At 47.7% G+C, this 24,980-nt stretch overlaps 1 protein-coding gene across 1 annotated transcript; it reads right to left on the minus strand.

Moving 5' to 3' along the window:
- Positions 1-24,934, minus strand: NCSTN (nicastrin). Its single transcript, XM_007441185.3, has 17 exons — positions 24,780-24,934; positions 22,852-22,956; positions 21,655-21,778; positions 20,923-21,041; positions 19,613-19,758; positions 17,819-17,969; positions 15,793-15,899; positions 14,082-14,234; positions 11,644-11,748; positions 10,981-11,052; positions 9,717-9,892; positions 6,491-6,593; positions 6,241-6,336; positions 3,500-3,587; positions 3,248-3,390; positions 2,290-2,505; positions 1-705 (listed from the first exon to the last, which is right to left on the minus strand). Exons 1-17 carry the CDS (start codon positions 24,883-24,885, stop codon positions 583-585), a joined length of 2,133 nt encoding a protein of 710 aa, XP_007441247.1. The 5' UTR covers positions 24,886-24,934; the 3' UTR covers positions 1-582.
- Between the last annotated feature and the right edge of the window lie 46 nt (positions 24,935-24,980).

The following is a 24,980-nucleotide window of genomic DNA, read 5'->3' on the forward strand; positions in this document are numbered from 1 at the left end:
TTTAATCTGTAAGTAAGGGGGCCAGTTGTTTTTAATTAAAACAAGCTATTTATATCATATGTACAAAAAAAGAACCCATTTTTTTAAAAAAAAGGATAGTTTACACCCATTTCCCCTTTCCAACTTTGCTGCATCCCTTGTTTTTTCACCTTGATGTACGTAAATCAAAAGATTCTAGCAATTCATCTGGATCTTCAAAAAAAAAAAAAAAAAAGGGAGAACTAAAAGATTGAAGATCCACAAATGCTCTGCAGAAAGTCTTCTTGGTAGCCAATGCTTAACCGCTCACAAGAGTGTGCCAAGACCCACGTGCTACGCGCCTCATTTGATCTGGGCTGCTGTGAAAAAGGAGGGTCCGAGAGACCCGACCAGGCCCTCCTCCCAAATCCATCCGTGCACGCCAGCACTGCCTTTCGGTACACACGCAACGCTCCTCTCAACGGGGGGTGGGGGTGGGGGGCGATCAACACGTTCCTTTCAGGTCCACGCTCCAGAGTAATCAAGGAAAGGGTCCAGCAGTGCCAAATTCATTCGCTTTCTTTCTTGCCTGGTTCTTAGTGCTAGAGTTACCAAAGCCCATTCTCAATAAGCCACCGTTTCAGAGTCCCCCGACGTGGAAAACAGCACGCGGGCTTTGGCGTTGATGAAGTAGGTGGCAACGAACGAGACAATGAGGATAATGATGCCCACAACCAGGGTGATGATCTGCAGAGCATTGGAAAGGGAGAGCGTCAGCCAAAGAAATGAAGTTATTCAATGGCAGAGGAAATTATGCACATTTCGGATCGCTGAAGCCCAGAGATCAGATTGTGAGAAGTTGTCCCCCTCCACTAGGCCATGGGTCAGGGCCTACTTGGAACACCAGGACCAGTTCTGGCCACCACAATCTAAAAAGGCAACAACAGTTGCAGGGAATTCAGAGAAGGGTTATAACACCAGTGAGGAGACTCAAAACCAAGTCCTATGTAAAAATGTCCTATGAACTGGGTACGCTTAGCCTGCAGAAGAGAAGAAAGAGGCGAGATATGATTGCCGTCTTTGGCCCTCTAAAAGGCCGCCATATAGAGGAGGGGGTGGACATATTCTCTGTGGCCCAGACAGCAGACGCAGGACAAATTAGCTGAAATGGGGAAATATAATTTGAGGGAAATTCTTGATAGTAAAAGCTGTCAAAAAGCAGCAGAATAGGTGGCCTTGTAAAGTGGCACATCTCCCTTCACCGGATGCCTTCAGACAGAGGTTGGAGAGCCTTCTCTTGGAAGTCCTTCAGCAGATCTTTCAGGGGGTGGGACTGAAGCACCCCTGAAGTCCCTCCCAATACTATCATTCTTTGGGTTCTAGGTTGCCCCTGCTACAGGCGCATCCCCTGGTTGCCATATTGAGGACATAACCTGGGTTTGAACAGTCCACTCTTCAGCCAATTCTCCAAGTTTCATGACCAGTTACGACCTCCAAGTCCTCCCCAGGTTCTCTTAACTAGAAAGACCCGGCGCAGGCCGTCAGCGAGGTTCTGCCCTCCCCGAAATTTCAGATATCACAAGAGAGAATTAAGGGGGGGGAGTTAACTTCTGCCTTCAGGGCCTCATACCACTTTCTAATTTGCATGTATAAAGAAAGCTGGAAAAGCCCCCTTTAATTATTTTCAGGAACTTTCGAACCAAAAATGGCCAGAATTGATTGTTGCTTCCTGCAGTGAATCCCACTCCCCTCAAATGGGCTGCCATTACAACAACTGTCGGCGGCAAATGCCACAACGTGTTGGGTGAAAACATGTTGACACCTGTCTGTCTTGCATTTAGTTTTGGTCGATGATGCAGAATTCGAACACTGTGAGAGAGGGACTGGCACGACTGCATATTGATCACATCTCCCTCTTCCTCCAAGTTCAGTTCTTCGTCGGGGAGCTTTCATCATTTCAGTTGCCTTTCTTTATATCTTTTTGAGCTCCGTACTACCCCATTTATTTACTTAAAATAACTTTTTAAGGTGCGGGAGTTAGAACCATACATGGCTCTTCGACCGTATTACTGCACCAGCAGTCCTAGTGGAATTTGCCTTTTTAAAAAGCAGCTATGCGCTGGGACAACTTTCCCTCGACCTCCAAAATACCTTTCCTGGTCAGGTGTTGCCAGCTCAGGTTCCACAGACCCATCTGCACCAGCCCTTGGCTCTGGTGGGAAAACCAAGGCCTCGCCCAGCCCAGCCCCCAGCGAGTCTCCCTGAGGAGACCGTGGTGCAAAGTCGTGCGCTTCAGCAGACTGATCCGTCCCGCTGCATTCGGTGCCTCACCTCAAGCTCCCTGCTGGCGACCAGGAAGATCCGGCCATGAAGCTCTTTCCAGCGACTCTCAGTCCACGTGGAAAACTCGGTGGATCCCCACTGTTTGAGCTCAAAAGCCGGGGAGGACGCTGGCGTGCGGCGGACAGTCGACCTGACGCAGAACGGCTTGCGGGGAGAGGTGGAATTGGGGTACGGAGAGCCCTGCACCCACATGTAGTCATACAACTGCAGAGGAGGGCAACAGAGGCAAAGCCTGTTTGTTAACAGGTTGCTTTGAACATGAACGCTTTAAAATGAAAGCTGAGCTACCTGAGGGACTGCCTTGATAGGAATCTGTCCATATATAGATTTGCAGAAATTGCCCTATTCCAGATAACCCCACTGGCAGAGGCTCCCTTAAGGTGTGTGCAGAAAAGGGTCATCCCTGCGGAAGACACAATCAGCCGGGCCTCCGAACAGCAGGATGGTTGTAACGCATTGGCGTTTCTTGGCTCTTACCCTCTACTTTTATGCTGGGAGGCCTCTATCATCTTCCAATAAAAATCACTGAACCAATCTGGAATCTTCAGTGGGCACAAAAGGTTGGGGTTAGGGTTAGCTAGGCTCCTGGCTAGCTGTACATTCAGGAACTGTACCTGTCTATCTATGAGGTAGACAAGCTTGGGACTAAGATCCTCAGAAGGTCCCTGAATCCTGTGCAAATTTGCTGGGATATCAACAGCCTCATCTGAGATCTTCTCCAGATGCCTTCAAAAGTTAGGGTGGTGGCAACAGAAGAGGGAAGAGATCTCAGATGGCAAATTCCCCAAGGAAGTCCAGCAGGGTTTCATTGCTAAGTTTTCATCACCCGGCTGTTTATTTTCCAGAACTTTTTAAACAGTAAATGTTTGTTATACTTTTCCTAGTGATTGCTTATTTTATCCAGGTTTTTTAAAACAGTGCTTGACGAGAGGATGAGAAGACTCACATCTTCCTTGGAAGCTTTGCAATGGTCCTTGGTGGTGTTGTCTCTAAGGCGGGTACCTGTGAGGTTGGCCAAGACATACTGAACCAGACTGGTGGAGTTGACAGGACTAGACACAGCAATGTAGTACTGGAGGGGCTCGTCACCTGGGAGGGAACAGCAAGGAGAGGGGGGTTCAAAGGAGAGCTCTCAGGCAGTAGCCTTCACCCCTGAAGTCTTTCCTCTCTCTCTCACACACACACATACTAGCCTCACCCAGAGGCCCTTTGAAATCTGGCTTAGTGATGGACTGGAACCAGGAGTTGTTGGACTGGATCAGGAAACCATACAGCATGCGGGTGACCTGGAAGAAAAAGGCAAAGCGTCAAGGCACCAAGGTTTAAAGAGCAGCAGCTAACAGAGGTCTGTACCAGCCCCAGAAGAGAGCAGCTTCCACCCTTCCACTTAGCCATGAAGCCTACTGAATGCTGAAGAAGATGCAGGACTTGGCAGACCAAGAACTTAATGTATATATTTTCTAATGAGTTATCTAAAAAAACGGTGCTAGGAGTGCCAGTGGAGGATGACTCAAAGTGAATCTGATTGAGCTCATGCTGAAGCCTCCCATAATAGAGGTGAAAAGCCTCTCTCCTCCCTTATTGCGTCCGTAGATCGTCAGCCAACAGCCTTATTTAGGGTGACAAATTCCATTTTGGGTGCAGAAATGCCAGATGATCTCCCCTCTGACCACTGTGACAATGCCCATAAAGTTGTTCAGATTCACAATAGTCTTGACTCCACGTGGGCAAAGTCAATCGTGAAGATCAGCGTGACATCTTGGCTATATTAACTGGAGCTTGTTTGGGCCTATGAATCCTGAGGAAATGGATGGGGCATTCACTAGCATGTCCCCCAACCTTGTGGATTGGATAAGTGCCTCTCCTGGTTTTCGCAGAGGGTAGGAGTCATACTCAGCTGGCTCCTTTGATCAGAGATGGTCAACTCCTCTTTGTGGGAGAGCGTATCTCCTGTGGCTTGAAAGAGGCTGCAGAATGCCCTTTTCTCAAGAGGTCTTCTCTGGATCCAGACAGCTATTGCCCTGTCTCTGGCCTTCCCTTTTCAGGGAAGGTTGTTGAGACTGGGGTGAGGAGCTAACATCCTAGCACCTAAATTATCTGGCTCCTTTTCAGTCAGAATTCAGACCTGGGCGTGGGCTGGAAACTGCAGGAGTCATGCTTGTTTTTGATCTTTGTGGGGACCTGCGTGAGAAGACGCAGCACTTCTATTAGATCTCACAGCTGGCTTTGATGGCATCCTTCTGGGCCATCTCTAGAGACCGAGGACAATCTTCCTGATATATGATTCCAGTTGGGAGTTATGTGTGGGGAGAGTTCAGTCCAGTGTCTTCTTACAACTGGAATGCCCCAGGGATGAGTTCTCTCCCCACCATTTACATGAAGCACTGGCAGAGGTTTGGGATGTGGTGGTACTAACATGCTGATACGTAGAGAGTAAGGAAGGTGACCTCGATGAAGATATGCAGGCTCTGTTGCCTAGGCAAAGGGGGCTAAAGCATTCAGTCCGGAATGTCCAGAGAACGTTCAGAAGCTGCTCAAGCAGACACCTTCCTGATTCACTGAACTATAAGACTGTCAGCCTTTTACAAAGATGTTGAAGAGGTTCAGCACAATCAGACTTGCAAGATTTGGTGTCTATCTCAATAAAAGTAGTTTTAGCCATCCTGTGGACTTGATTTCATTGACTGGTCTATCTAGTGGGGTTGACGTAACGTTACCCAACTGCACATCACTATCCTGGGCTGCTTCAATGATGCGATGCAAGTCTTGTCCTGGTGCCTGGTGATGGTTGGGGACTGGATCTAAAGAAACAAGCTGAAGTCGACCCCAAGCGAGACGGGGCTACTGTTTCTTCAGTGAGGTTCTCTGTCAGCTCGGGCATTGTCTCTCAAAGGGGCAGCAGGACCCAAGAGAGCAGATCCAGGACTTGCAGGACCTCCTGGGCACATAGCTACTGCGAGATGGATGAGTGGCAAGCAAGCAGAGGCTGGTCAGGAAACCATCTGCTTGACTTCTGTTGGTGCCCCGTCCACGGCCAGAGGACCTTGTAATTCATTACCACCCAATTACATTACTGCACCATGCTCTACGTGGGACTGCCTTAAGGAGGCCCAGAAACTGCAGTGGGTACAAAATCTAGTGGCCCATATATTTGTGGCATTAAACACCATGAGCACATTACATCCTGAGAGAAATTACTTGTAGTTTGCCACTACTGTGAAGTCAGGGGAACTGAGGCCAGGAGATGTTTCGCAGCGATGGGCCCTATAATATGGAACAGCCTCCCCACAAAAGCCGTATTACCCTCATATTAATGCCCTAACAAAAGCAAGGAAGGGCTCTTCTAGAGGGCTTTTGAAATTTAATTTTTGGAAGGATCACCTCTGCATTACTTTAAGGCATCCCTTTTAATTTTTGTATTATTATACGGTGGATATTTAATGCTACATATTTTGTAATTATTTCTGTGCACCTCAGTAATTGCTTGATGGCAGCAGACTAGAAACAGAATAAATTCATCATCTGATCGCTGAAGAGACAGGTAGAAAGTTCCATGATTGGTGGTTTTACAGAAAGAGATGGAAGGGGTGAGCAGGAATTTCAAAAGGCAGGATGGGGAGAAGGAATTCCACACTCTGTGCAGCTCCTGACCTGCCCCTCCAGACCGGCTGAATAAATTATGCCGGCCCTAATTCAGAAGCTTTTCTGCACCACGTAAACCAGTCAGGGGAGGGCATCTTGCCAGCCAAAGCATCTGGGAATCTTGCATGCTGAACCTGGGGCAAGGGGGAGGACCCAACGCTGCAGAAGGAAAAGGGGGCGGGAGGAAGGAGGGCGTTCACAGGGAGCAGGACAACGCGGACCAAGGCAGAAGGGACGCGCAGGCAACCTTAGGCCTGGCTCCTTGCCCCACACCCCCCGGATCCCATCAGCACGTACCGTGAGCGGATCCGCCTGAATTGGCAAGGGGTCGCCCTTTCCTCCTGCAAGTGTGTAGAGCGTGCGGGCCACCACGGTGGCTATGGCAGCTAAGCTCTGGGAGAAAGAAAGGAGAATCAAGACAGCCCCTCTGGGACCTTTCTTCGTATGGCGGCGGCTGCCGGTCCCTATGACAACCCAGCCAGCAAGGCAATCCAAGTTAGCGCCCCCCCCTTGACAGACGGGCGGCTCCCTCTGTGGCCCAGCAAACCTTAGATGTTTCCGTCACATAATTCAGGGCCTCCTCTGGGCTCAGCCCCTCGGGATACTTCAGCCGGATGTTCTCGGACGTGTCGTAGACGCTCTGGTAGTACCTGAGAAGGGACGGAGCAGCCGTGTTGGCGTGGGTGGGGCAGGGGTGCAAGGAGAGGTCCTAGCTGGAGCAGGTGTGGGGAGGGATCCCTTGGGATGGGGCGGGGGGACGGATCTGGGCTTTGCCAGAAATCCGCCCCCCTTCCTCAAAGCACTGAACGAGGGTTTGTAATTAACTCGGCCCTTCTGTAGCTTTGCCTGTTTGATGAGCTCTTTATTAGAAAGGAAGCAGGGAGGGGGGAGGCAGAGGCAGAGGGAGAGAGACCTCTGCAAACAACCCCCCCAAATCCAAAATGGGGGATGCTCACAAATTCATTTAAGAAGATAACCAAACCCTGAAGAGATGATGCTTTCGTAGAAATGAGAAGGTTGTTGTGTGAGCCCGTCTCAAGAGGGGAAAAACCCTAACCCTAACCAATGGGCCCACCCTGGGCTGGTCAACCTTTGCCAGCTCAGGCCGGGTGAGGAGCTGACCAGCAGCTGCCCACCTCACACTTGGAGCACACAGCAAAGTCTTGTCGTTTGTACAGCACTTAATCAACAATTCCACTCATTTAATAGATTCTGCCCCAAAGAATGGCTACCCCAAACCTTGCTGTGTGCTCTGCCCTGCAGAATAAAAATCAGCTAACCTTGTTCCTGTATCCCACGTATTGCTTGTAAGTTACGCCCTTTTTATAGGCATCTTTATTTAAAGTTAATTGTACTTTTTAAAATGCCCACTCTTAAGGAACTGTAAAGGAAAGGAGGACTCCAGAGATTGCATGGGGCTACGGGTGAAGGGGCTCCCGTAGGAACTACCAGGCCTTTCAATACACTAGCCCTAACTTTTAGAGCAAAATGAGTCAGGATCCAACCCAAAGGGCAGCACGTGCTTCAAGAGTACAAGGACAGCAGGTGATGCTTGTCAAAAATGGGCAACGGCCACCATATGCGGCAGCGTTCCTCAATTTGGTACTCTCTAGATGTGTTGGGACTGCAACTCCCAGAATTCCACTGTCGATGGGGAATTCTGGGAGCTGCGGTCCTAACACAGCTGCAAGTGCCAGGATGGAGGAGGTTGATCTGAAAGTCCAGGGAAAGCACAAACTGGAAGGGAAGATAAAAACTGCCCCCCAGTTAACATTTTGTTAATGCTAATGGAATGTTGAATTATATACCGAAGCTTTGGAATCTGACTTTTATCAGGAATTATGGCTGTATCAAGCGGCGGGGCGGGGCGGGGGGGGCGCTTAATAGAATTAAGGAATTCTATTTGCTTAATAGAATTGAGAAACTGGAAAAAGTGATATTGTTCCATAAGTTACACATTTTGGAAATGTGTAACATTCACCCTGGAAAAGGATGAAGCAATATGTACTACTTTGGCAGAGATTTTATGATATTTTACAACAATTTGTCATATTTGATTATACTTTAGTACAATATGGTATTTATGAGTAAGCTTATTGATAAGTTTAATATATAGGGTAATTCCCCCCCCTGGTTTTTATATTTTTTTAAACTTTGTTAAGGATTGTTCTGTTTATTTATTTATTTTTTTAGCGAATCTTGGTGCTTTGCCTATATTTTGTATTTTTCTACATTGAAATAAATAAATAAATAAATAAATAAATAAATAAATAAATAAATAAATAAATGCTTTTTTTTCCCCTAAAAAACCCTGCCCCCTAGTAAATCTGCTAAGCTTGCATTAGCTCCAGAGATCTGAGACCATCGTATGGGGAAGAAGCAGATTCTGGAATCAGGAAGATTCAAGACCGAGCAGGGCACAGAGAAGAACCCCGACATTCCAGCAGGAACTCCTGGCTAGACTGCCAGCTGGCCCAGAGTTAAACCTTGGGAAGGCTTCGCCCATTGCCCTCTGCCGCCACCAGCACCTAGACTTACAGACATGCCCCACCCACCCAACGTCAACAAGCCAAGGACCAGGACTTCGAAGGAGTTGCACGGGATCCCATTCCTTGCCTCTCTCGGTCTGGAAACGTGGGCGATGAGAGCGACGAGGCAGGAGAGACTTCCACATATTGGAGTGGGGCAACGGGCCTGGGGATCAAGCGGGGAAGCACTCCATGGCTGCAACATCTGGATTTCCCCGGCCATCACAAAGATACTTCTTCCCCTGCTTGTTTTGTTTCAAAGCAGTCCTGGAAGAACAGATGAGTCCCTTCTGGATGCTCAGTTGCGGCTGCCACCCAGCCAGCCGCTGGAAACGTTCGCAAGACGAAACTGGATTTCTCGTGGTTGTCAGAACAATTATGTTGCGCCTCTTTAATTACATGGCGCACGTCTGCTTTCCCTCTGCCTTCTTCTGCCTCCCCCAGCCAGCAACGGCTACGCTCGTTCCAAGACCCTCTCCCCTGCTTTCGGCTGAGTTCCCGGTGCTCAGGTAAAATGTGGTCTTCTGAAAAGGCTTCGTCCATGGGCCACGCTGGCAAGGACTCCAAGCTGGGGAGAGTTCAAGCTTTTGTCCTATGCAAAAAGTCCCATCTGGCAAGCTTTAGGCCAGATTCCGGACTGCCGTTCTTTGCCGCGGCAGCTCTGTGAAGATTTTGATCAACCTGGGGTTTTGAACAAATTGCTGGGCTTTCAAGAGTAATGGAAAGAGAAGAAGTGAGCCAGAGAGAGCGGCTTCGTAATCAGGTTACAGGTTACATCTGTATTCTGAATAATGCAAGTAACAGCCCGGCACTCCTTCAGTACGTGGGGCCAGACACTGCTAGGTGGCTACCAGGCACCTGTGGGGAGTGAAGTGGAGGTCCTGCGTGTTCAACTGCCTTTCTGCCCTGAATGGCCCAAGGCGGGTTGCTCACCCGGCCGCAGCCTGTCTGCGTCTTGATCAAAGTCCCTCTTAACTTACAGCAATGCTCAATGAATGGCTATTTCAGAGATCTTGGTGGGGAGAGCTAGTAAGAGTGCCTTAAGGACTGGAAACTTGAACTAGCCAAACAGAATTCCAACTGAAGTCTCTCAAAACTTCTGAGGAGCAGGCGAAAGGTAAGGAAAGGAAACATTTGAAATTCCAGCATCTCCTCTCCAGCTTGGTCAAACCACAGACTCACTTTCAGGCATCTTCTCTCTAAATGTTCATAGATTAAAGCAAACCTCTGAAAAGGATCCATTACCTGTTCTCAAATTGGGAATAGTGGTCCGCCAGGACTACCCCGGGAATCTGCCAGGCCCTCAGGAATCGCTGGAATGAGCATGGTGGGAGCGGCTGGGTGACCCCGATCTCACTCATCACCACTGTGGTGTTTTTGCTGCTCTTGTTCAAGGTCTCCACGATCCTCTGGACGCTTTGCTAAACAACAGGGCCAAGAGTAAAGACAAGGAGCTAAATTATGAAGGTGCCTCCACCGTGAACTCTGAACAAGAAAAAACTCTATCAAGCCCCCTCTGGAACAGCCTACTGATGCACTGTTCAAGCTTTTCATGACCCTAAAATGGGCACGTTGATGACTTAAGGCCAAGACAGGGTGCAGCCCACCCCAAGTGGTGCTTAGGAACATGGAGAGCTCCCAAGAAATGCACCCGGATGAACGCTCTCAAGTGCAAAAATCTCCTACGGGTACCCACCCACCAGGCATTCGGAACAGAGGAAGGAGGGAGAGAAAAGTAACAGCAGAAAAGTTCCATCTCCTCAAGGCAAAAGGTGAGGACCAGGAATGGTTCCAAAGACTTCCTGGAAACTGTGGAACTCGAGAATGGCTAGAAGAAAGCAAGGGGGGCCTTCGACAGCTGTCCCAAACGAAGGGAGCAGCCCGGGAGAAGGAGGCAGCCCTCTGAGAGGCCAAGAAACCCGAAGGCCGGCAACACAAAGGAGAAGATGCTGGTCTGAAGGTGCTGGCGAGGAGTGTGAGCCGGATCTGTGCAGGAGCAGAAAGGCGGCCCTGGGATTTCAAAGAGGAAGGTCGCCCGGCCAGGGGGATGGCGGGGGGCAAGTGCGGCAGCAGAGCAGGGGGACCAAGGCAAGGCGGGAACGGCCTGAACGGGGGAGGAGATGCTGACACTTTGGCGAGGGATGGTTTCCACTGAGGCAAGAAAAGGCCAGCCTTCTGTCAACGTGTCCACTGTGACGTGAGGAACAGAACGGGCAACGCTGCTGTTTCTCAGATCATCAGCAGAGATGCCAAGGCCATCCGAACATGAGCTGGCCTTGCTGGATCGGACCCCTGGCCCATCTAGTCCAGCCATCTGTTCCCCCCGTGGCCAACCAGCTGCCCGAGGAAGCCCACGAGTCTCCCGGCAGAGGCCATCCCGCTGCCAGCAAGGCTAAGAGCCCTCGATCCCCAGGACTTCCATAAGGGCCTATCGGAGGCAAACGGTAGCTTTCTCCATCCTTCCCTGCAAGCACCACAATTCACAGCCTCCATAGAAGCAACTCACTACCTCAATCTCGTGGTTCTTCCGAGAGACAGGATCGGTGTGCATCCACAGAGAGGCGTTACTCTGGAGTGCCACCTGCAACAGAAGGAGCACGAAGGGCACACTTCAATGGTTGCCAGTGGCTTTCTGCAACGTAGCCTCCCATCAGGAGCGGAAGCCAAGGTGCAGAACCAGAAACACGCTGAAGGCCACACTTCAACATGGAGCAGCTTCTCCAGGGTGACAGGGAGCGGCAACCTTTTTAAAAGTCAGCCGTTGCCAAGTCTCCCCCCTGCCCCCGTGGCAGCTATCTGCACTGAATGGGCACAGTAAATGACAAGGATGAACCCACAATCTACTTCTTTTTTCCCTTTTTACTAGAACCCCAAGACCGCCAGCCAGGGCCTGGTGCAAAAATCTCAGAACCAGGAATGTGATCTGAAATTAAACGGAGTTCGCTCTTAGCGATTGGATTCGGGAGACATCTTCTTGCAAGACGCAAGTGAGATACAAGCGGACATCAGACTCACATCTGGGCATTCTCATGTCCCAGAGGCCCAACTCTCTTTGGCTCCTTCCACTCCTCGCTTCCAAAATACGGAAAGTACACTAGAAGCCAACATCCCAAAAGCAATCAGATAAATGGCTGCTGGAAAGCAAAACCAGCACCAGCTTGTCTTCCCTCACCTGGCTGAGCTCCAGGAAGGAATCGACGTTTTCCAGCTTGATGGGGAATCTGTCATTCTGCATATCGTACACCATGCGGGAGCTGCCAATGTAGTCAAAGGTCTCCTTAAGAGGGGAAGGGAAATTCAGAAATGGCCTCCCAGAAAAGAGGCAGAGAGTGTCCAGCCATCCAGCTGTAGCAACGAACTGTAACATTAATCTGCAAAACAGGCTTAATGCTTTTAAAGCTTTATGCAGTTTCTGCAAAACCCTCGTAACATCTCAGCCAAATAGTAGAGCAACCATGTTGGGCCGAGGGAAAAAAAAAAGAAAGGCAACATTCAGAACCGAACAACGCGTTTTCTGGAATTAACCATCCCACACAGAGTTCTTCATCCACTGAGGTGGTATGAAATAGTGTGGACTTCAACTCCCAGAATTCCCCAGTGAGCAAGCTGGGAATTGAAGTGGCCAAGGTTGAGAAACACTGATCTAAGGCAATGTTTTTCAAACCTAGCAAATGCTGGCTGGGGAATTCTGGGAGTTGAAGTCCACACAGCTTCAAGTGGCCAAGTTTGAAAAACACTGATCTAGGGCAACGTGAAGAATGGGGTCTCCTGGGTCCCAGCTCAGTCTTCTGACCGCCAGCTTGCTTAGACGAGCTGCAAATTCTTCCCCACAACACCACACGACAGCATGGAAAGTTGGAAAAACCCTACAGAGACGTCGTAAGGAGGACAACAGACCTGCCAGGCGCTGAGAATCCTAAAACATAATAGAGCTGATGACTTCTGGTTTCACGATCACAATTGTGTAATGACTAATTTTGTGGCCCTCTGAGGAAGGGCGCCACTGCCAATTCCCCCCATGTGGGGGGGGGCGGGGAAGAGACGATCACGTGGACATTTTACAGGACTGCGGAAGCCCCTGTAAAGTTGACAGCGCTGATCAAAGGAGGCCTCCCAACCAGATGCCTGGAGGGGAACATCAGCTGCTAACCATCGGCCCCCCACCCCCTCCCCCCTTTTCAAATATCCTCTTGGCTTTGCGCAGCTGCCATTTCCCCCAAATTAACTGCTTTTTGCTTCAGTGTGCACATATATTTTTAATCTGCTCCGTATGACTTTATGTTTGGAGACGGCGTGCCTGCGTGTGGCAGTTGCTAGGGGATGAGCAACAGAGAAGGGCCCTTTCCTGCCCCCTGGGGGCATATTGTTGCCCACAGCTGCTGCCCACGGGCGGCAGGAAACGGCCTTTCCGGCTAGAAATTCTGAAAATTACAGTTCCAGCACCACTGGAGGGCATCAGGTTCGAGAAGATTGCTTCTGACCAACCGCCCACTTTACTTGGCACCCTTGAAATGACTGGGGTGCTCCGGTTCTGCTGCCAGGAGCCCTCCTCTACTCTGGGCGAAACCCAGCTGGGCCAGTTTCCTATGGCCTCTCCCAGTAATGGGTGAACAGTTCTCTTCCGAAGCCAGCACGACCAGAACCAACAAACATGTTGCTTTTTCTCCTATTTCATTTGTTACTGCAGATTATACAGTACAGCGTGCTAAAATGAAGAAGGTAAAATCTACTCCTTTCCCAGCATAACCATGATTAAACCATCAATCCTTCCCTTCCACAGAGAGAGTTACCTTGGACTCTTTCCTGACTGATTTTGTACAGCCTCCCCCGCCCTGATATGCTCTCAATGTGCTGGGTCTCGGTTCCCAGAATGCCGTGTGCCTGCCTGCCATCTGAGAATTCTGGGAAATGAAGTCGGGTGTCTCAGGAGGACATTGGTTTGAGGAATGCTATTATGCCCCTTATATAAAATCAACACACTTTCTAATGCTTGTTTATGGGATGTTCCACAAGCAAATGTGAGAAACCAGACTGAAATCATTTTAAGGCAGTGTTTCTCAGCTTCCACAACTTTAAGATTGGGTGGGTTTCAACTCCCAGAATTCCCTAGCCAGCCTTGCTGGCTGGGGAATTCTGGAAGTTGAAGCCCACCCATCTTAAAGTTGCGGAGGTTGAGAAACACTGCTTTAAGGCATCTCCAAAAAAATGCTGTGAGGTTTTCCTATTTAAGTGTTCCTGAGCCTTCTCTCCCATCATTAGTTAATTCTCTGGTGGAACTGGGATTCGGAACATCTGTCTCTCTAGTTGGTTTATTCATTCCCCAGGGGAAATTCCGTTCTTGCAGGGCATGATATTTTCTAGCTGACGACAAGGAAGCCCTCTAGTGCAAATCTCATTCCTAATCCAGTGGCGGCAAGCTCTCTCCACTGAAAGCACAGGGGAAATTGGGTCACAACAAGCCACGGCACAGGTCGATGGGGCCGGCGGCTGGTTGCTCCTTGAGATTTCAGAAGAGCGAGACCTTCCAGGCCCACCCACGGGTTCCAGGGACCGAATCGGAGATCCGTTTCAAGCCGCAGAGTCCAGAAGAAAAGAAAAATGAGAACTTACCCCCTGGAAGAAGACAAACATGATGTTTTTGGGGAGCGACTGAACATCAGAGATTTTATGGATGGCTTCAGCTGCGGCTAAGAGGGTGACAAAGGAAGCGACTGCGCTCTCGGCCCCGGGGGCCACGTTCCAGAAAAAAGAGTGACTGTCAATCTGCCAGGAAGAAGAGGACGAATGAGGTCCAGCCAGTTCAGAGGATCTGCCAGCATTTCCCTCCCCAAAGTCAGCCATGCGTGTTTCCATGCACAGTTCAAAGAACTGGCTTTATGCCCAGATGGCAGCCACCGAGCCCCAAATATATTTTTCATTCATTTTCTAAAAGTATATGGTCAAAATCTACCAAGCACGTCAAAATGAGCTCGTGCAAGTTTTCAGAAACTGCAGCTGGGGCCTGAAACGACAGCGACCTCTGCACCAAGGCTTCAGATGGCCACGATGGGCAGGAGCATTTTCCATGGCAGCTCCAGCTGGCCCTCCTGCTTCAGGCCACCCTCATCAAGCAAGACTGGGGGAAGAAGGGGCCCTGGCTGTGCCTTTTTGAGTGCTGACCTGTTGTCCTCTTTTTTATTTACTTATTTGCTTTTTCAACTTGGACACGGCCCTACTCCAAATCATCTCTGGGCAGTTCACAGCATAAAAACAGAATAACAGATATACAATCCAAATCGAAAGCACAAAACATTAAACAAGATGGCAAATTTGGTCAGCAATACAGGTAGTCCTTGTTTAGCAACCACAATTGGGACCAGCCACTCGGTTGTTAAGTGAAGCGGTCACTGCGCTTGTGATCTGACTTCAGCTTTCCTTTGCTTTACAGACCTGTGGAGGTCGTCAATACAAGGATTGGTCGCAAAGTGACTTTTCATCACCATCGTTACTGCGAATGATCACTAAATGAAGCAGTCATTAAATGAGGACTACCTGTAATCAAACATATCATACACCCAGCAAAGGACTCCAGCCACCCTAGCCCAGAGCCTTGGAGAAGACTAGGTCTTCAAGGCCCTCCGGAACACCAGTTGGGTGAGAGCCACCCGGATCTCAGGGGGAGCCCCATTCTGGAAGACAGGTGCTGTGGCAAAGAAGACGTGCTTCCAGGTTACCAATTGATGGTGCTGCTTGATCAAAGCAACCCAGAGTGCACCAGCCCTGTCAGAATGAAACAATTTATAGTTTGCATTTTTAAATAAATTTATATGTTGTGTATATTGTATAATTTCTTGCTTTGTATTCTTATATTACATTATTACACATTATCTGCTATATATTATTGTATTATGTTTATAATTTGCATAATTTGTATGTTTTAGGCCAGCCTTCCCCAGTCTCCTTGAGGAATTGGAACTGCAATTCCCAGAATTCCTAAATAATCTGGGCTGGAAATTTCTGGGGGTTTAAAGTCCACTCATCTGGAAGGTGCCTGGGCTGCAGAAAACGATTTCAAGCATTTTAAAGTCAAGTTAAGTTTGCAAGTCCTTTTTGGAATCTTGCATTAAAAGTAGTTCAGAATGAAACAAAATACATCTTCCAAGTTACCAAAAAAAAAAAAAAGAAAAAAGAAAAAGAAAAAGAAAAACGCAGAAGCGTGACCATTTCACACAAGAATTCCCAAACTATGTCAGGATTAGGCCAATCAGGTTTTTGTTCCACAACACAGAAATGAGGGAACAAACCAGAACTCAGCACCCTGCCCTGGCAAGGCAACACTTACTCGAGAGGAAGCAATGACGACACTTTTAGGATCCAGCTTCTCCGAATCATTGACCGGCCGCACCGTACTCCACACGTTATAATCAGCAAGAGGATCGCAGACGACTTCTGAAAGCAGAGCAGCAGCAGCATGGCATCGCTGGCCCTTTTCTGACCTGGGAATTGCCAACCCACCCCACAGCACCAGCCATCGAGGACTTTAGTTCTTGAATAAGACCTGTGCCAGTGGTCCTGCGTGCTGAGCTGAAAGGCGATCCAGAAACGCTGAGAACAGCTCCCAAGCAGCCAAAAATCAAGGCAAACTTGGTACGTGATAACTGCAGCGAGATTATTGTACGCTCGAAAGTAGACAGACTCAGCACTACCCACAACGGAGGAACGGTTGGTGAAGATGATGGAACTTGCAGAGATGGCTAAGTTGACTTCTTTGATCAGAGAAAAGACTATCTCTACGTTTATTGCTGACTGGAAACCCTTTATAGACTTTTTGAATGAAACAGAGAAAAATGAACTTATGATTTATGGCTTTGATGATTAGAAAAAACAGATCATAGAAAAAAAGAGAGCTTTTATTTTTGTAACCATAGAGTAAAAGGTAATTTTGTAATTGTACTTATGTTTTCGGCAAAGAAAATCGGAAGCTACTTCTATTTCTTTCCATTCTTCCTTTTCTGCACCTTTTGTATTTTTTTTTCTTTCTTTTTTCCTTTCTTTACTTTATATTACTTCTTGTTAATTTTTACTCTTTATTCAAAACCCTTAATAAAAAATTACATATATACACACACACACATACACGTATGTATATATATTTATATGTACGTATATAAAAAAAAATCAACGCAAACCTGGGAAACAGAGCTCCGGCCAGGCCAGTGAGATCTTTTTTGGCAGACTGGCTACCTCAAAGCCCCATTGGAAATGTTGATGTTTGAACACGCAACCTTCCGAATACCAAAAGGAAAACTCTGCCACTGAACCATCAAAACTGCATTAATCCATCATACCCAGTTGGGTAACCCTGGCTGGCTGGGGGCGGTTCTGCAACTGAACCCTGGCTCTCCAGAGACCTCTGGCATCCACTGACAATGGGTCAAGCTACTTTTTTTTTTCTTGGCAGCTGAGGGCTGGGGGGGGCAGCTGGCATCACTGAAACCCAAGCTGCCAGAACTTCCATCTCCTATTTTAGGGGGGCATGTTGTAAAGTCTTAGATAAATTAAACCAAGCCAGTTTTCCATTCCTCCCACACACACACACAAAAGCTGGAAAGAATATTGTTGCTTCTTGCTTGGTTGCACACCAAAACCCAGGAATATGACTGATGGTGACTGCACAAAGGGGATTTCTACTTGCACAGAACTGATCCCACTAATTGGGAGCACAATAGATTAGAACAGGGTTTCTCAACCATGGCAACTTTAAGATATGTGGACTTCAATTCCCAGAATTCCCCAGCTGGCTGGCTGGGGAATTCTGGGAGTTGAGGTCCACAAATCTTCAAGCATACTGGCTGGGGAATTCTGGGTGTCTTAAAGTTGCCAAGGCTGAGAAATCCTGGATTTGAAGGTTGTTGTTTCATAGCACTTGGACCTTTTCCTCCTCCCAGTTCAGGCAAGAGGTGGAGGAGTTTATGACTGGTAAAATGGCTAGGCCAGGATTTTGTGTATTTTTCAAGACTGAATGTACAATGGATAAGACTGTGTGTCCCCGAGGATGGGGGGTTCTGAGAGAGAATGGCTTGACACAGGGTAGCCCCCAAAACCAGAGTCCCTCCAAACGTGGCCACGGAATAACAATTATAACATAACCCAAGAGAAGCATTATTAACTATATCCATCACTGATGAAAGTTCAATTTAAAAATGACTAAGGCATGTTTTTGTCTGAGTTCCTCCACTCTATGGAGGGCAGCCACGGCGTGCTGCGGAAAGGCCTGGCGTTCCCCATGGCTCGAGCAGGCTGGGCATCGTTGCCTTCGAGTTCAGTGCCCGGCTCAGCCGCCCCTGGCTCCCCCCTGCTGGGCTCACCTGGGTTGAGGCTGAAGGTGCTCTGAATGGTGCTGCGTCTCATGCAAGTGACGGTGCTGGTCACCGCGTGCATGTGGGAGGAGAGCTGCATGGCACAGAGGGGGTATTCGGGGTCAGAGCCGTTGAGGGGGGTGTTGTACTTCTGATAGCACTGCGAACAAAGCAGGGAGTGTTTTGATTTTTAGAAGCAGGCAGTTTTGTGGAGTCGTGGGCATGTCTTCATCATCCAAGCAACCAGAACTGACAGTTTATTAGCAAACTCTTTTTCATAGGACTAGCTGCACTTTCTTTAACGCTGAAGCCACAAAGCTGATAAAAACCAAACTACTGCTTATCTGTTTACATCAATGTGTGATGTTATTCTCGACAGTTCACACCCAGAGGAGTCATGACATCTACTATTAAAACTAAAGTAAAAAAAACGGTAATCCTCTGAGCCATACACCAACCTCACCCTGTGACTGACTCCAACTAAATGGCACCCCCCAAAGTCTCTTTGGGAAAGCACCACCTTAATTAAACAAATATTCATTCATATAAAGAATTCTAGCATGACTAAAAATGGTCTTATATCTCAATATCTAAACATTAAAACTGCCACATTTTAAACATATTCAGTACAAACCACATCCAAGTAAAGAGTCAGTTATAACAATAACTCGTATCATATGGGACTTCCTTATTTTGATTTCTTAACCTAACATTTCAAAAAACAGAGATGGGGCAGAGCAGAGAATCAACATGGCAAGCTTTTTGCCTCTGCAAATGGTTCCTTCGTTTTATTTACTCAGTACAACCAGAACATACAAGCTGAACCAGCTCTCCTATTCCTTTAGAGTGGAGAAATATTTTCCAGGAACCCCCTTTGCTGAGGTGGGAGAGAAGTCCACATGGCTGGCTTCTGCCAGTTGCCAAGGTCTGGCTGAATCACTGTGGGGCAGAGAGAGCAGCCATGATGAGATCAAGCCAAAGCCCCTGAACCCTGCCACTCCCCTTGATGGCCCTCCCCACAGAACTTGCACTGTTTATAGATCTAAAGGAAAATGAAGAATTCTCTTGACTGCAATTCTGCAAAGCAAGAATTGATCCTCCCCTTCCTGTCCCAAACTCCTGTATATCAGGAGTTCCCCTGAGCGTGCCAATAATTCCCCTCTATGTTGGCACTTAAATGAGTTTGCTTTTGAATGGAATGAGACCTAGCACTGATAGGCTTTTCAAATGCTGAAAGTGCTATACATACACTAGAGGAGTGTTTCTCAACCTTGGCAACTTTAAGACAGGTGGACTTCAACCCCCACAATTCCCCAGCCAGCATGGCATGGCTGGCTGGGGAATTTTGGGAGTTGAAGTCCACCCGTCTTAAAGTTGCCAAGGTTGAGAAACACTGCACTAGAACAACAGTCTTTTCAGATTTTACAAGAGAATGCCAAAATCTCACCCAATTTGCTGCATTAAACATTTCTAATGGATTACTTCCAGGTATACAAATGTCTCTGAACAGAGACATTGAATATGGATATTTATTGTTTTCTGCTCCCCTTTAGATTTCAAATTTATATTCCTGAGCTGTTTCTTCTTCTTTTTAAAATAACTTTTCTGTAGTTTGCGGGGGGGGGGGTTGGTTCCTGATTCTCCCTCTCTTATTTTCACTGTTTTGTTGATATATTTTTTGCTCAGATAAATTAATTTTTTATACTTGGGTACTAACTTTTGTGTTTAGCTGCACGCTTTAAAATATTCTCTTGTCCTTCCTGCTGCAGGAAAGGATGGCAGAGTTTTCATAAAGTACGGTACCTGCTTAATAACCTCAGTTTCAGTTTCATCTTGAAGAAGGAAGATAGGGAAGCCAAAGTCCAGGTAGGAGAGGCTGTTCCCAAGATAATTCCACTTGGTCATGTTGCAATGGGCGTATTCAGGGCCGTAGCTGCTGTTGTAGACGCCTGAACGAAAAAGAGGAAAGAGATGAGGAATCCACGAATCACAGCTGCTGGAAGAGTAGAAGCTTTCAGAGCAAGGAGACATGTGTGCTCCCAGGCTTGGAAATCATGGCCTGTCACAGAGCTAGGAAGGTTGCTGAAAACATTCTCCACATTTGACTGTGAAATCAAGTCAAGTCATGGGGAGTGCCAGAAAGAAAGAATTAAAGTCGGGGATGAGAAGAAAAAGAGGAATGAGACAAGGTAGGAGTCGAAAGGAAGTAGGAAAATGGGAAAAGAGGCAGAAAAGCATGTGTGTACGGACCAAAGTGATTGGAGACAGTTGAAAGAAATATCTTTCAGCAGCACACACAATTACAGTGATCATTGGGTTCCTCACCAAAGGAATACAGAAGAGCCCTGGACAAAGCAAGGTCACGGGATATATACCTTTGGTTTGTTACACAGGAACAATAAAGAAAATATTGTAAATCATATTATGATCTCTATAGTTGGAATGTCTTAGATAATACTTAGGGGATGACTTTACCACAGTGCCCCTACATTCCTCTAAACTAGTGTGACTCTATTCTTACTTGAGATACTAACATCATGTACCATAAACAATGGCATTGTGCCCATATACTGGGCTCCTTTCACACCAGAGGAAAAGCAACAGTCTGGTTGCTGTTATCTGCCTCCTTTCCAGGGTCGCAGTTCCAGCTGCCTGCCTTTCTGCACACGAGGCTTGCTCACACATACATTAAAGCATCATCCAGGTTCTTAAACCTCCACATTACAGTCAACTGTGGGCACTAACAGCCTTTCAAATTACATAGGGAGAAAAACTGTATGGACAAACTCTCCCATTTTTTTTTCAGCAGAAGAAATTCTCCACTCATTTCTCAAGGGCACGATTCCCCTTAGCAGTGATAGTAACTCCACAACTGAAAAGGCTCCACAGAAGGATTCCCCTTTTGATGACAGCTGACCTCAGGCGTTGCTCTTTTTCAACCCAAATGTCTGCCAGAGGATTACGAGGAAGACAGGGACTGATCTTAAGGGAGTGTAAATTCTCCCACTCTGGCTGAGTTTGATCAGAAGCCAGCCAGCACAGAAGCAACCCAGGCAAGCGCTTAAGAGGCAAGTTGGAACACCCCACAAGGGCCAGGCTTCCTCCATCCTCACCAAAGCCATCGTTGGGACACTGCAAGCCGGGAGAAAAGCCTTCAGGGGGCCTGGTCTTGGAGAGAGCCACCGCCAGCCCTGCGATCCGAGAGGTGCCCTTCAGCTTCTCCATCACTCTTCTGCCAAGAGAACCACAACATGAAAAATATAACCATATTTTTATTACCTGCTACTACAGCACTAAGGGGATGAAGTCAAGGTGGGACAAACAAAAAATAGCATTACTTTCTATAGGAATGGAATAAATCTTAGGTTTCCTAGGGTTTCCCCAGAGAGGCATTCTTGCCTTTTGCCCAGAAGCATTTTCAAGTGACTGGAAAGAGTACACAGATTAATGGCTTGTGTTCACACGAAACTGTGGTAGAACACAGCTAAGAAACCAAGAGGGCTTTATGCACACTTCATTTATTGCATGGGATTCTGGCTTGCTTCTGCTTGGAAAACTGGAAAAACACAAACAGACGTTATTAAGCCAAAACAGCAGGTGCCAAGAGAGATGAACCAGTGTCTTTCTTTATACCTAGCAAGTATCTCCTGGGGCCATTTTTCTCCCCAACTATCTACCGAAGGACAGTAGTTCAAAAACAGTCCAGGGCACATGATGCTAAAGTAAAACTGTGCACTTGGTCACTGGATACCAAAGGAACATCTTGCTAAACTTTTTCTGCAGAAGTTGCAGATTCAGGAAAAATAAGGAAAAATTTTGGGGGGAGGAGGGAAATGCCCACTTACCCTGTGAAAAGCTTTGTATCTAGCAGTACCATGTAAGGGGGATGTGGCCCATCTGACAGCACCCAGTTCAGATCCGACTCCTCCTCTGCTACATGAATTACTCCGGTATCTCCATTCAGAGAGGCTGTGAGAAAAAGTCAGACTGAGGACATCAGATAAGCAGAATTATACCTCCTCCGAAACCAGCAGCGGGGGGCCTGTGACCAAGCAGTTGCACCCCCCTCCCTCTAGGACACATTGTGCCACTCCCAGAGCCCTTTTGCGATGGACGGGGCTCTTTTCAGGGTTCTGCAAGGCTTTCCTGTATCACCCCCAATAATTGGCCGATTGTCCCCATTTGGGGACTAAGGATAAAATAGCTGTATTTAGCCTCTGCAAATATCAAGTCAGCCATTTCATTTATTAATAACACTTTAACATCCAGAAAATGAACCAGTGGTTTGTACCACCCTTTCTATTGATGTTGCAGTGTCCTCAATGACCCTCCAAGCCCCTGAAATGTTAAATAAAGAATGGCTGTTGGCTGCAAGAACTCTGCCCTGCCCAAAACAGTATCTCTGAAGACTTTCTGGGGATGACCTCCAAATCTCCATTCCCGCACCCCTCTGGTCTACAAAGCACTCTCCCAGTACTCTGCAATTTTCATTGCAAAATCTTTGCTTGCTCCCCCTCCTTAAAAGTCGTTTATGAAAGGATGGAGCAAGTCCTGTGTTTGCGCATAACGCTAAATGTTACTTTACTGAATAGGCCTCAACAATTTGATTTGCAACCCCAACTTCACTCCCTCACAGACAGGACTGTAAGATTAAGCTCTTTTGGGGAGAATAGTTAAGATTCATCTCTTTTAGGACTCATACAATTGGAAGGAACCTCAGAGGTCATCTAGTCCAAAGACCTGCTCAATGCAGGATCCACTTGAGCATCTCTGACAGAGGACCATCCAGTGCTCTGATTCATAAAAAAAAAAAAGAAGAAGAGAAGCAAAAGTTCCTGCTGTCCTATATTGCTCCTTTGCTGTGGAACTCTGGTGGCATGGCACCATGGGTTCTGGGGACCACCAAAACAGATCTGGAGCTGCAGGTAGCCTGCCTATTGTCCACACCTGCCTGGCCTATTTATGACCAAACAGACATGGGCGAGCTGGCATTGCCCCTCTACCCTTCCCAAGTAAATATTCCTTCAACACAAGACACTCACACTGGCAGCCTATTTGATGGGTGGCATTCAGGAGACGGACACAGGTGGCTGTTCTGTTCAGCGGGATATAGATTTTCTTCTCCACGGAGTTACACCACCCTGAACCTGCACAAAAAGTGATGAAGTTAGTGGGAAATGACTTTCAGCAAAAAAAGAAAAGCGACTAGAAAAAAGGAATATTCTGCTCTGGTGTTGGCAAACCAGAGCAGATTAACCAAGTGTTCATATAGGCGCGGTGAATTTCAATTCCCAGAATTTACAGCAGCTGGATACAAAGTCCAATACTTTGCCCTAGTCCCACCTTCCAGTCAATTCATTACAGAGTTTGAAGCAATGGGAAGAGCTAAAGGCAAAGTTCCAGGCAGTGGGGGAACATGGGCTAACATAATCATAGGATAGTCATGTAAATAAAAATATTAATAAATAATTAGTTGCACTCATCTGGGCAAGAGAACCTTCATCGTTACCTCAACAATTAAGCAGAACCTGTGGTCAATGAGAAGTCAGGAAAACTTGTTTCACAACCCTCCACCTCCAAATTGTGCAATCAAAAGACCTCTGAGATTTTGCCCAGATTGGAGGTATAAAATGAGAATTGAACCAGAGTGGATAAATTCTTCCCTAGAATTTCCTTCATGACCAAATGCACTGTACGGTGCAAATACCTCCATTCTTTAGCAAGCTGTGACTAACACCAGCTGCCTTTTCCTCTTTACTTACATTCTACTTATAGCATTAAGGGTCTCTCTTTACCAAAAAAAAAAAAAAAAAAGCAAGCTAAACTTCAGCCTGTTACAAAGCTAAAAGTTTTTGCTCAATAAGTTCTCCTTTATCTTCCTCCCAAGAGAAAAGCAATTTTATGATGCTTCCCCAGGAGACTTAGGCTAGGAACCCCCCCTCCCAGATCCTTAGAGGCACCTCCACCTCTATTTATGATAATCAACCATCATCACCCCCATATTATTCCACAGTGAACTCCTGGGGAAAAAAAGGATATAATACAATAAAAAAAAATCATATTAAGAAGATGCTAAGTAAAACCAGCCCATATCTATAAACTCAGTAAAGTTTGCCTATAACAAGCACACCATTCCCACACCCAATAGCCAAGCTAGAGCCCCAAAGCAAAAAAGAAACGAAGAGAAGAGGCTATGAACAGCCAGCAAGCAGCAGTAGCATTGAAACAGTCCTATACAGCTTCCATTTGCAGATGAGAAAGTGTTATGCAGCGTGGACACAAGGCAGACCCTGAATTGAGACGCCCTCCAAAGCCAAACCTCCGCCACCGGGCTTAATGCTGGGCTCCGTTAAATCACCCGGCAAGCTGGCTGTCCCTCAGATGCCAAAGCCTGAGCTTTTTCTGAAGTTTCCACACAGCTTGCTTCAACTGGTGCCCTCCTAATCCCAGCCTGGCCTCCTTCGCGGTTTTTGAAGGCCCAACATCAATAAAGAGGCCGTGCCCCCTCAGCCCGGATGGAAGTGGCTTATCCTTGTACGAAGCCCGCAGGAGGGGCTCGTTTTTGGCATAGCACAACAGGCCAACCGCCCCTTGGCTCCGAGGATTAGACACTGTACAGACCGTGTTTCTCAACCGTAGCCCCTTGAAGCTGTATGGACTTCAACTCCCAGAATTCCCCAGCCAGCATGGCTGGCTGGGGAATTTTGGGAGTTGAAGTCCATACAGCTTCAAGGGGCTAAGGCTGAGAAACACTGGTCCAGGTCATCGTGGCTTGTTCAACAGACCCCAGTTTAAGAATCCTGACCATGCCGGTTAGGCATTATGGGAGCTGAAGTCCAACCCTTCCGGAGAACAACTGTTTCGGGACGACGCCCGGCACGGGGAAGCCCGACGTCTGCCGCCTCGCCCTCTGGGCCCCCCACCGGACTTCCCCGGAGCAGCCACGCCCCCTCGCGCGACCACGCCTCACCCGGCGCCAGGGCGCACAAGACCATCCCGCGAAGGACCCACGCCGCCGCCTTCATCCTCCGGCCGCGGCAAGGGGCCGCTTCCTCCTCCTCTTCAACAGCCGCCATCTTGCCGGCAACTTCCGCTTCCTGCCCTGGCCGGGCTCTCTGGCCTCCACTCTATGGTCCAGGGCGGCGGTTCCTTCCGGTTTCCATGAAGGCGA

The sequence above is a fragment of the Python bivittatus genome, unplaced genomic scaffold, assembly GCF_059951505.1.
Source record: "Python bivittatus isolate LINGU-HERP-01145 unplaced genomic scaffold, Pbiv_v1 ctg000660_np1212, whole genome shotgun sequence".
NCBI lineage: Eukaryota > Metazoa > Chordata > Lepidosauria > Squamata > Pythonidae > Python > Python bivittatus.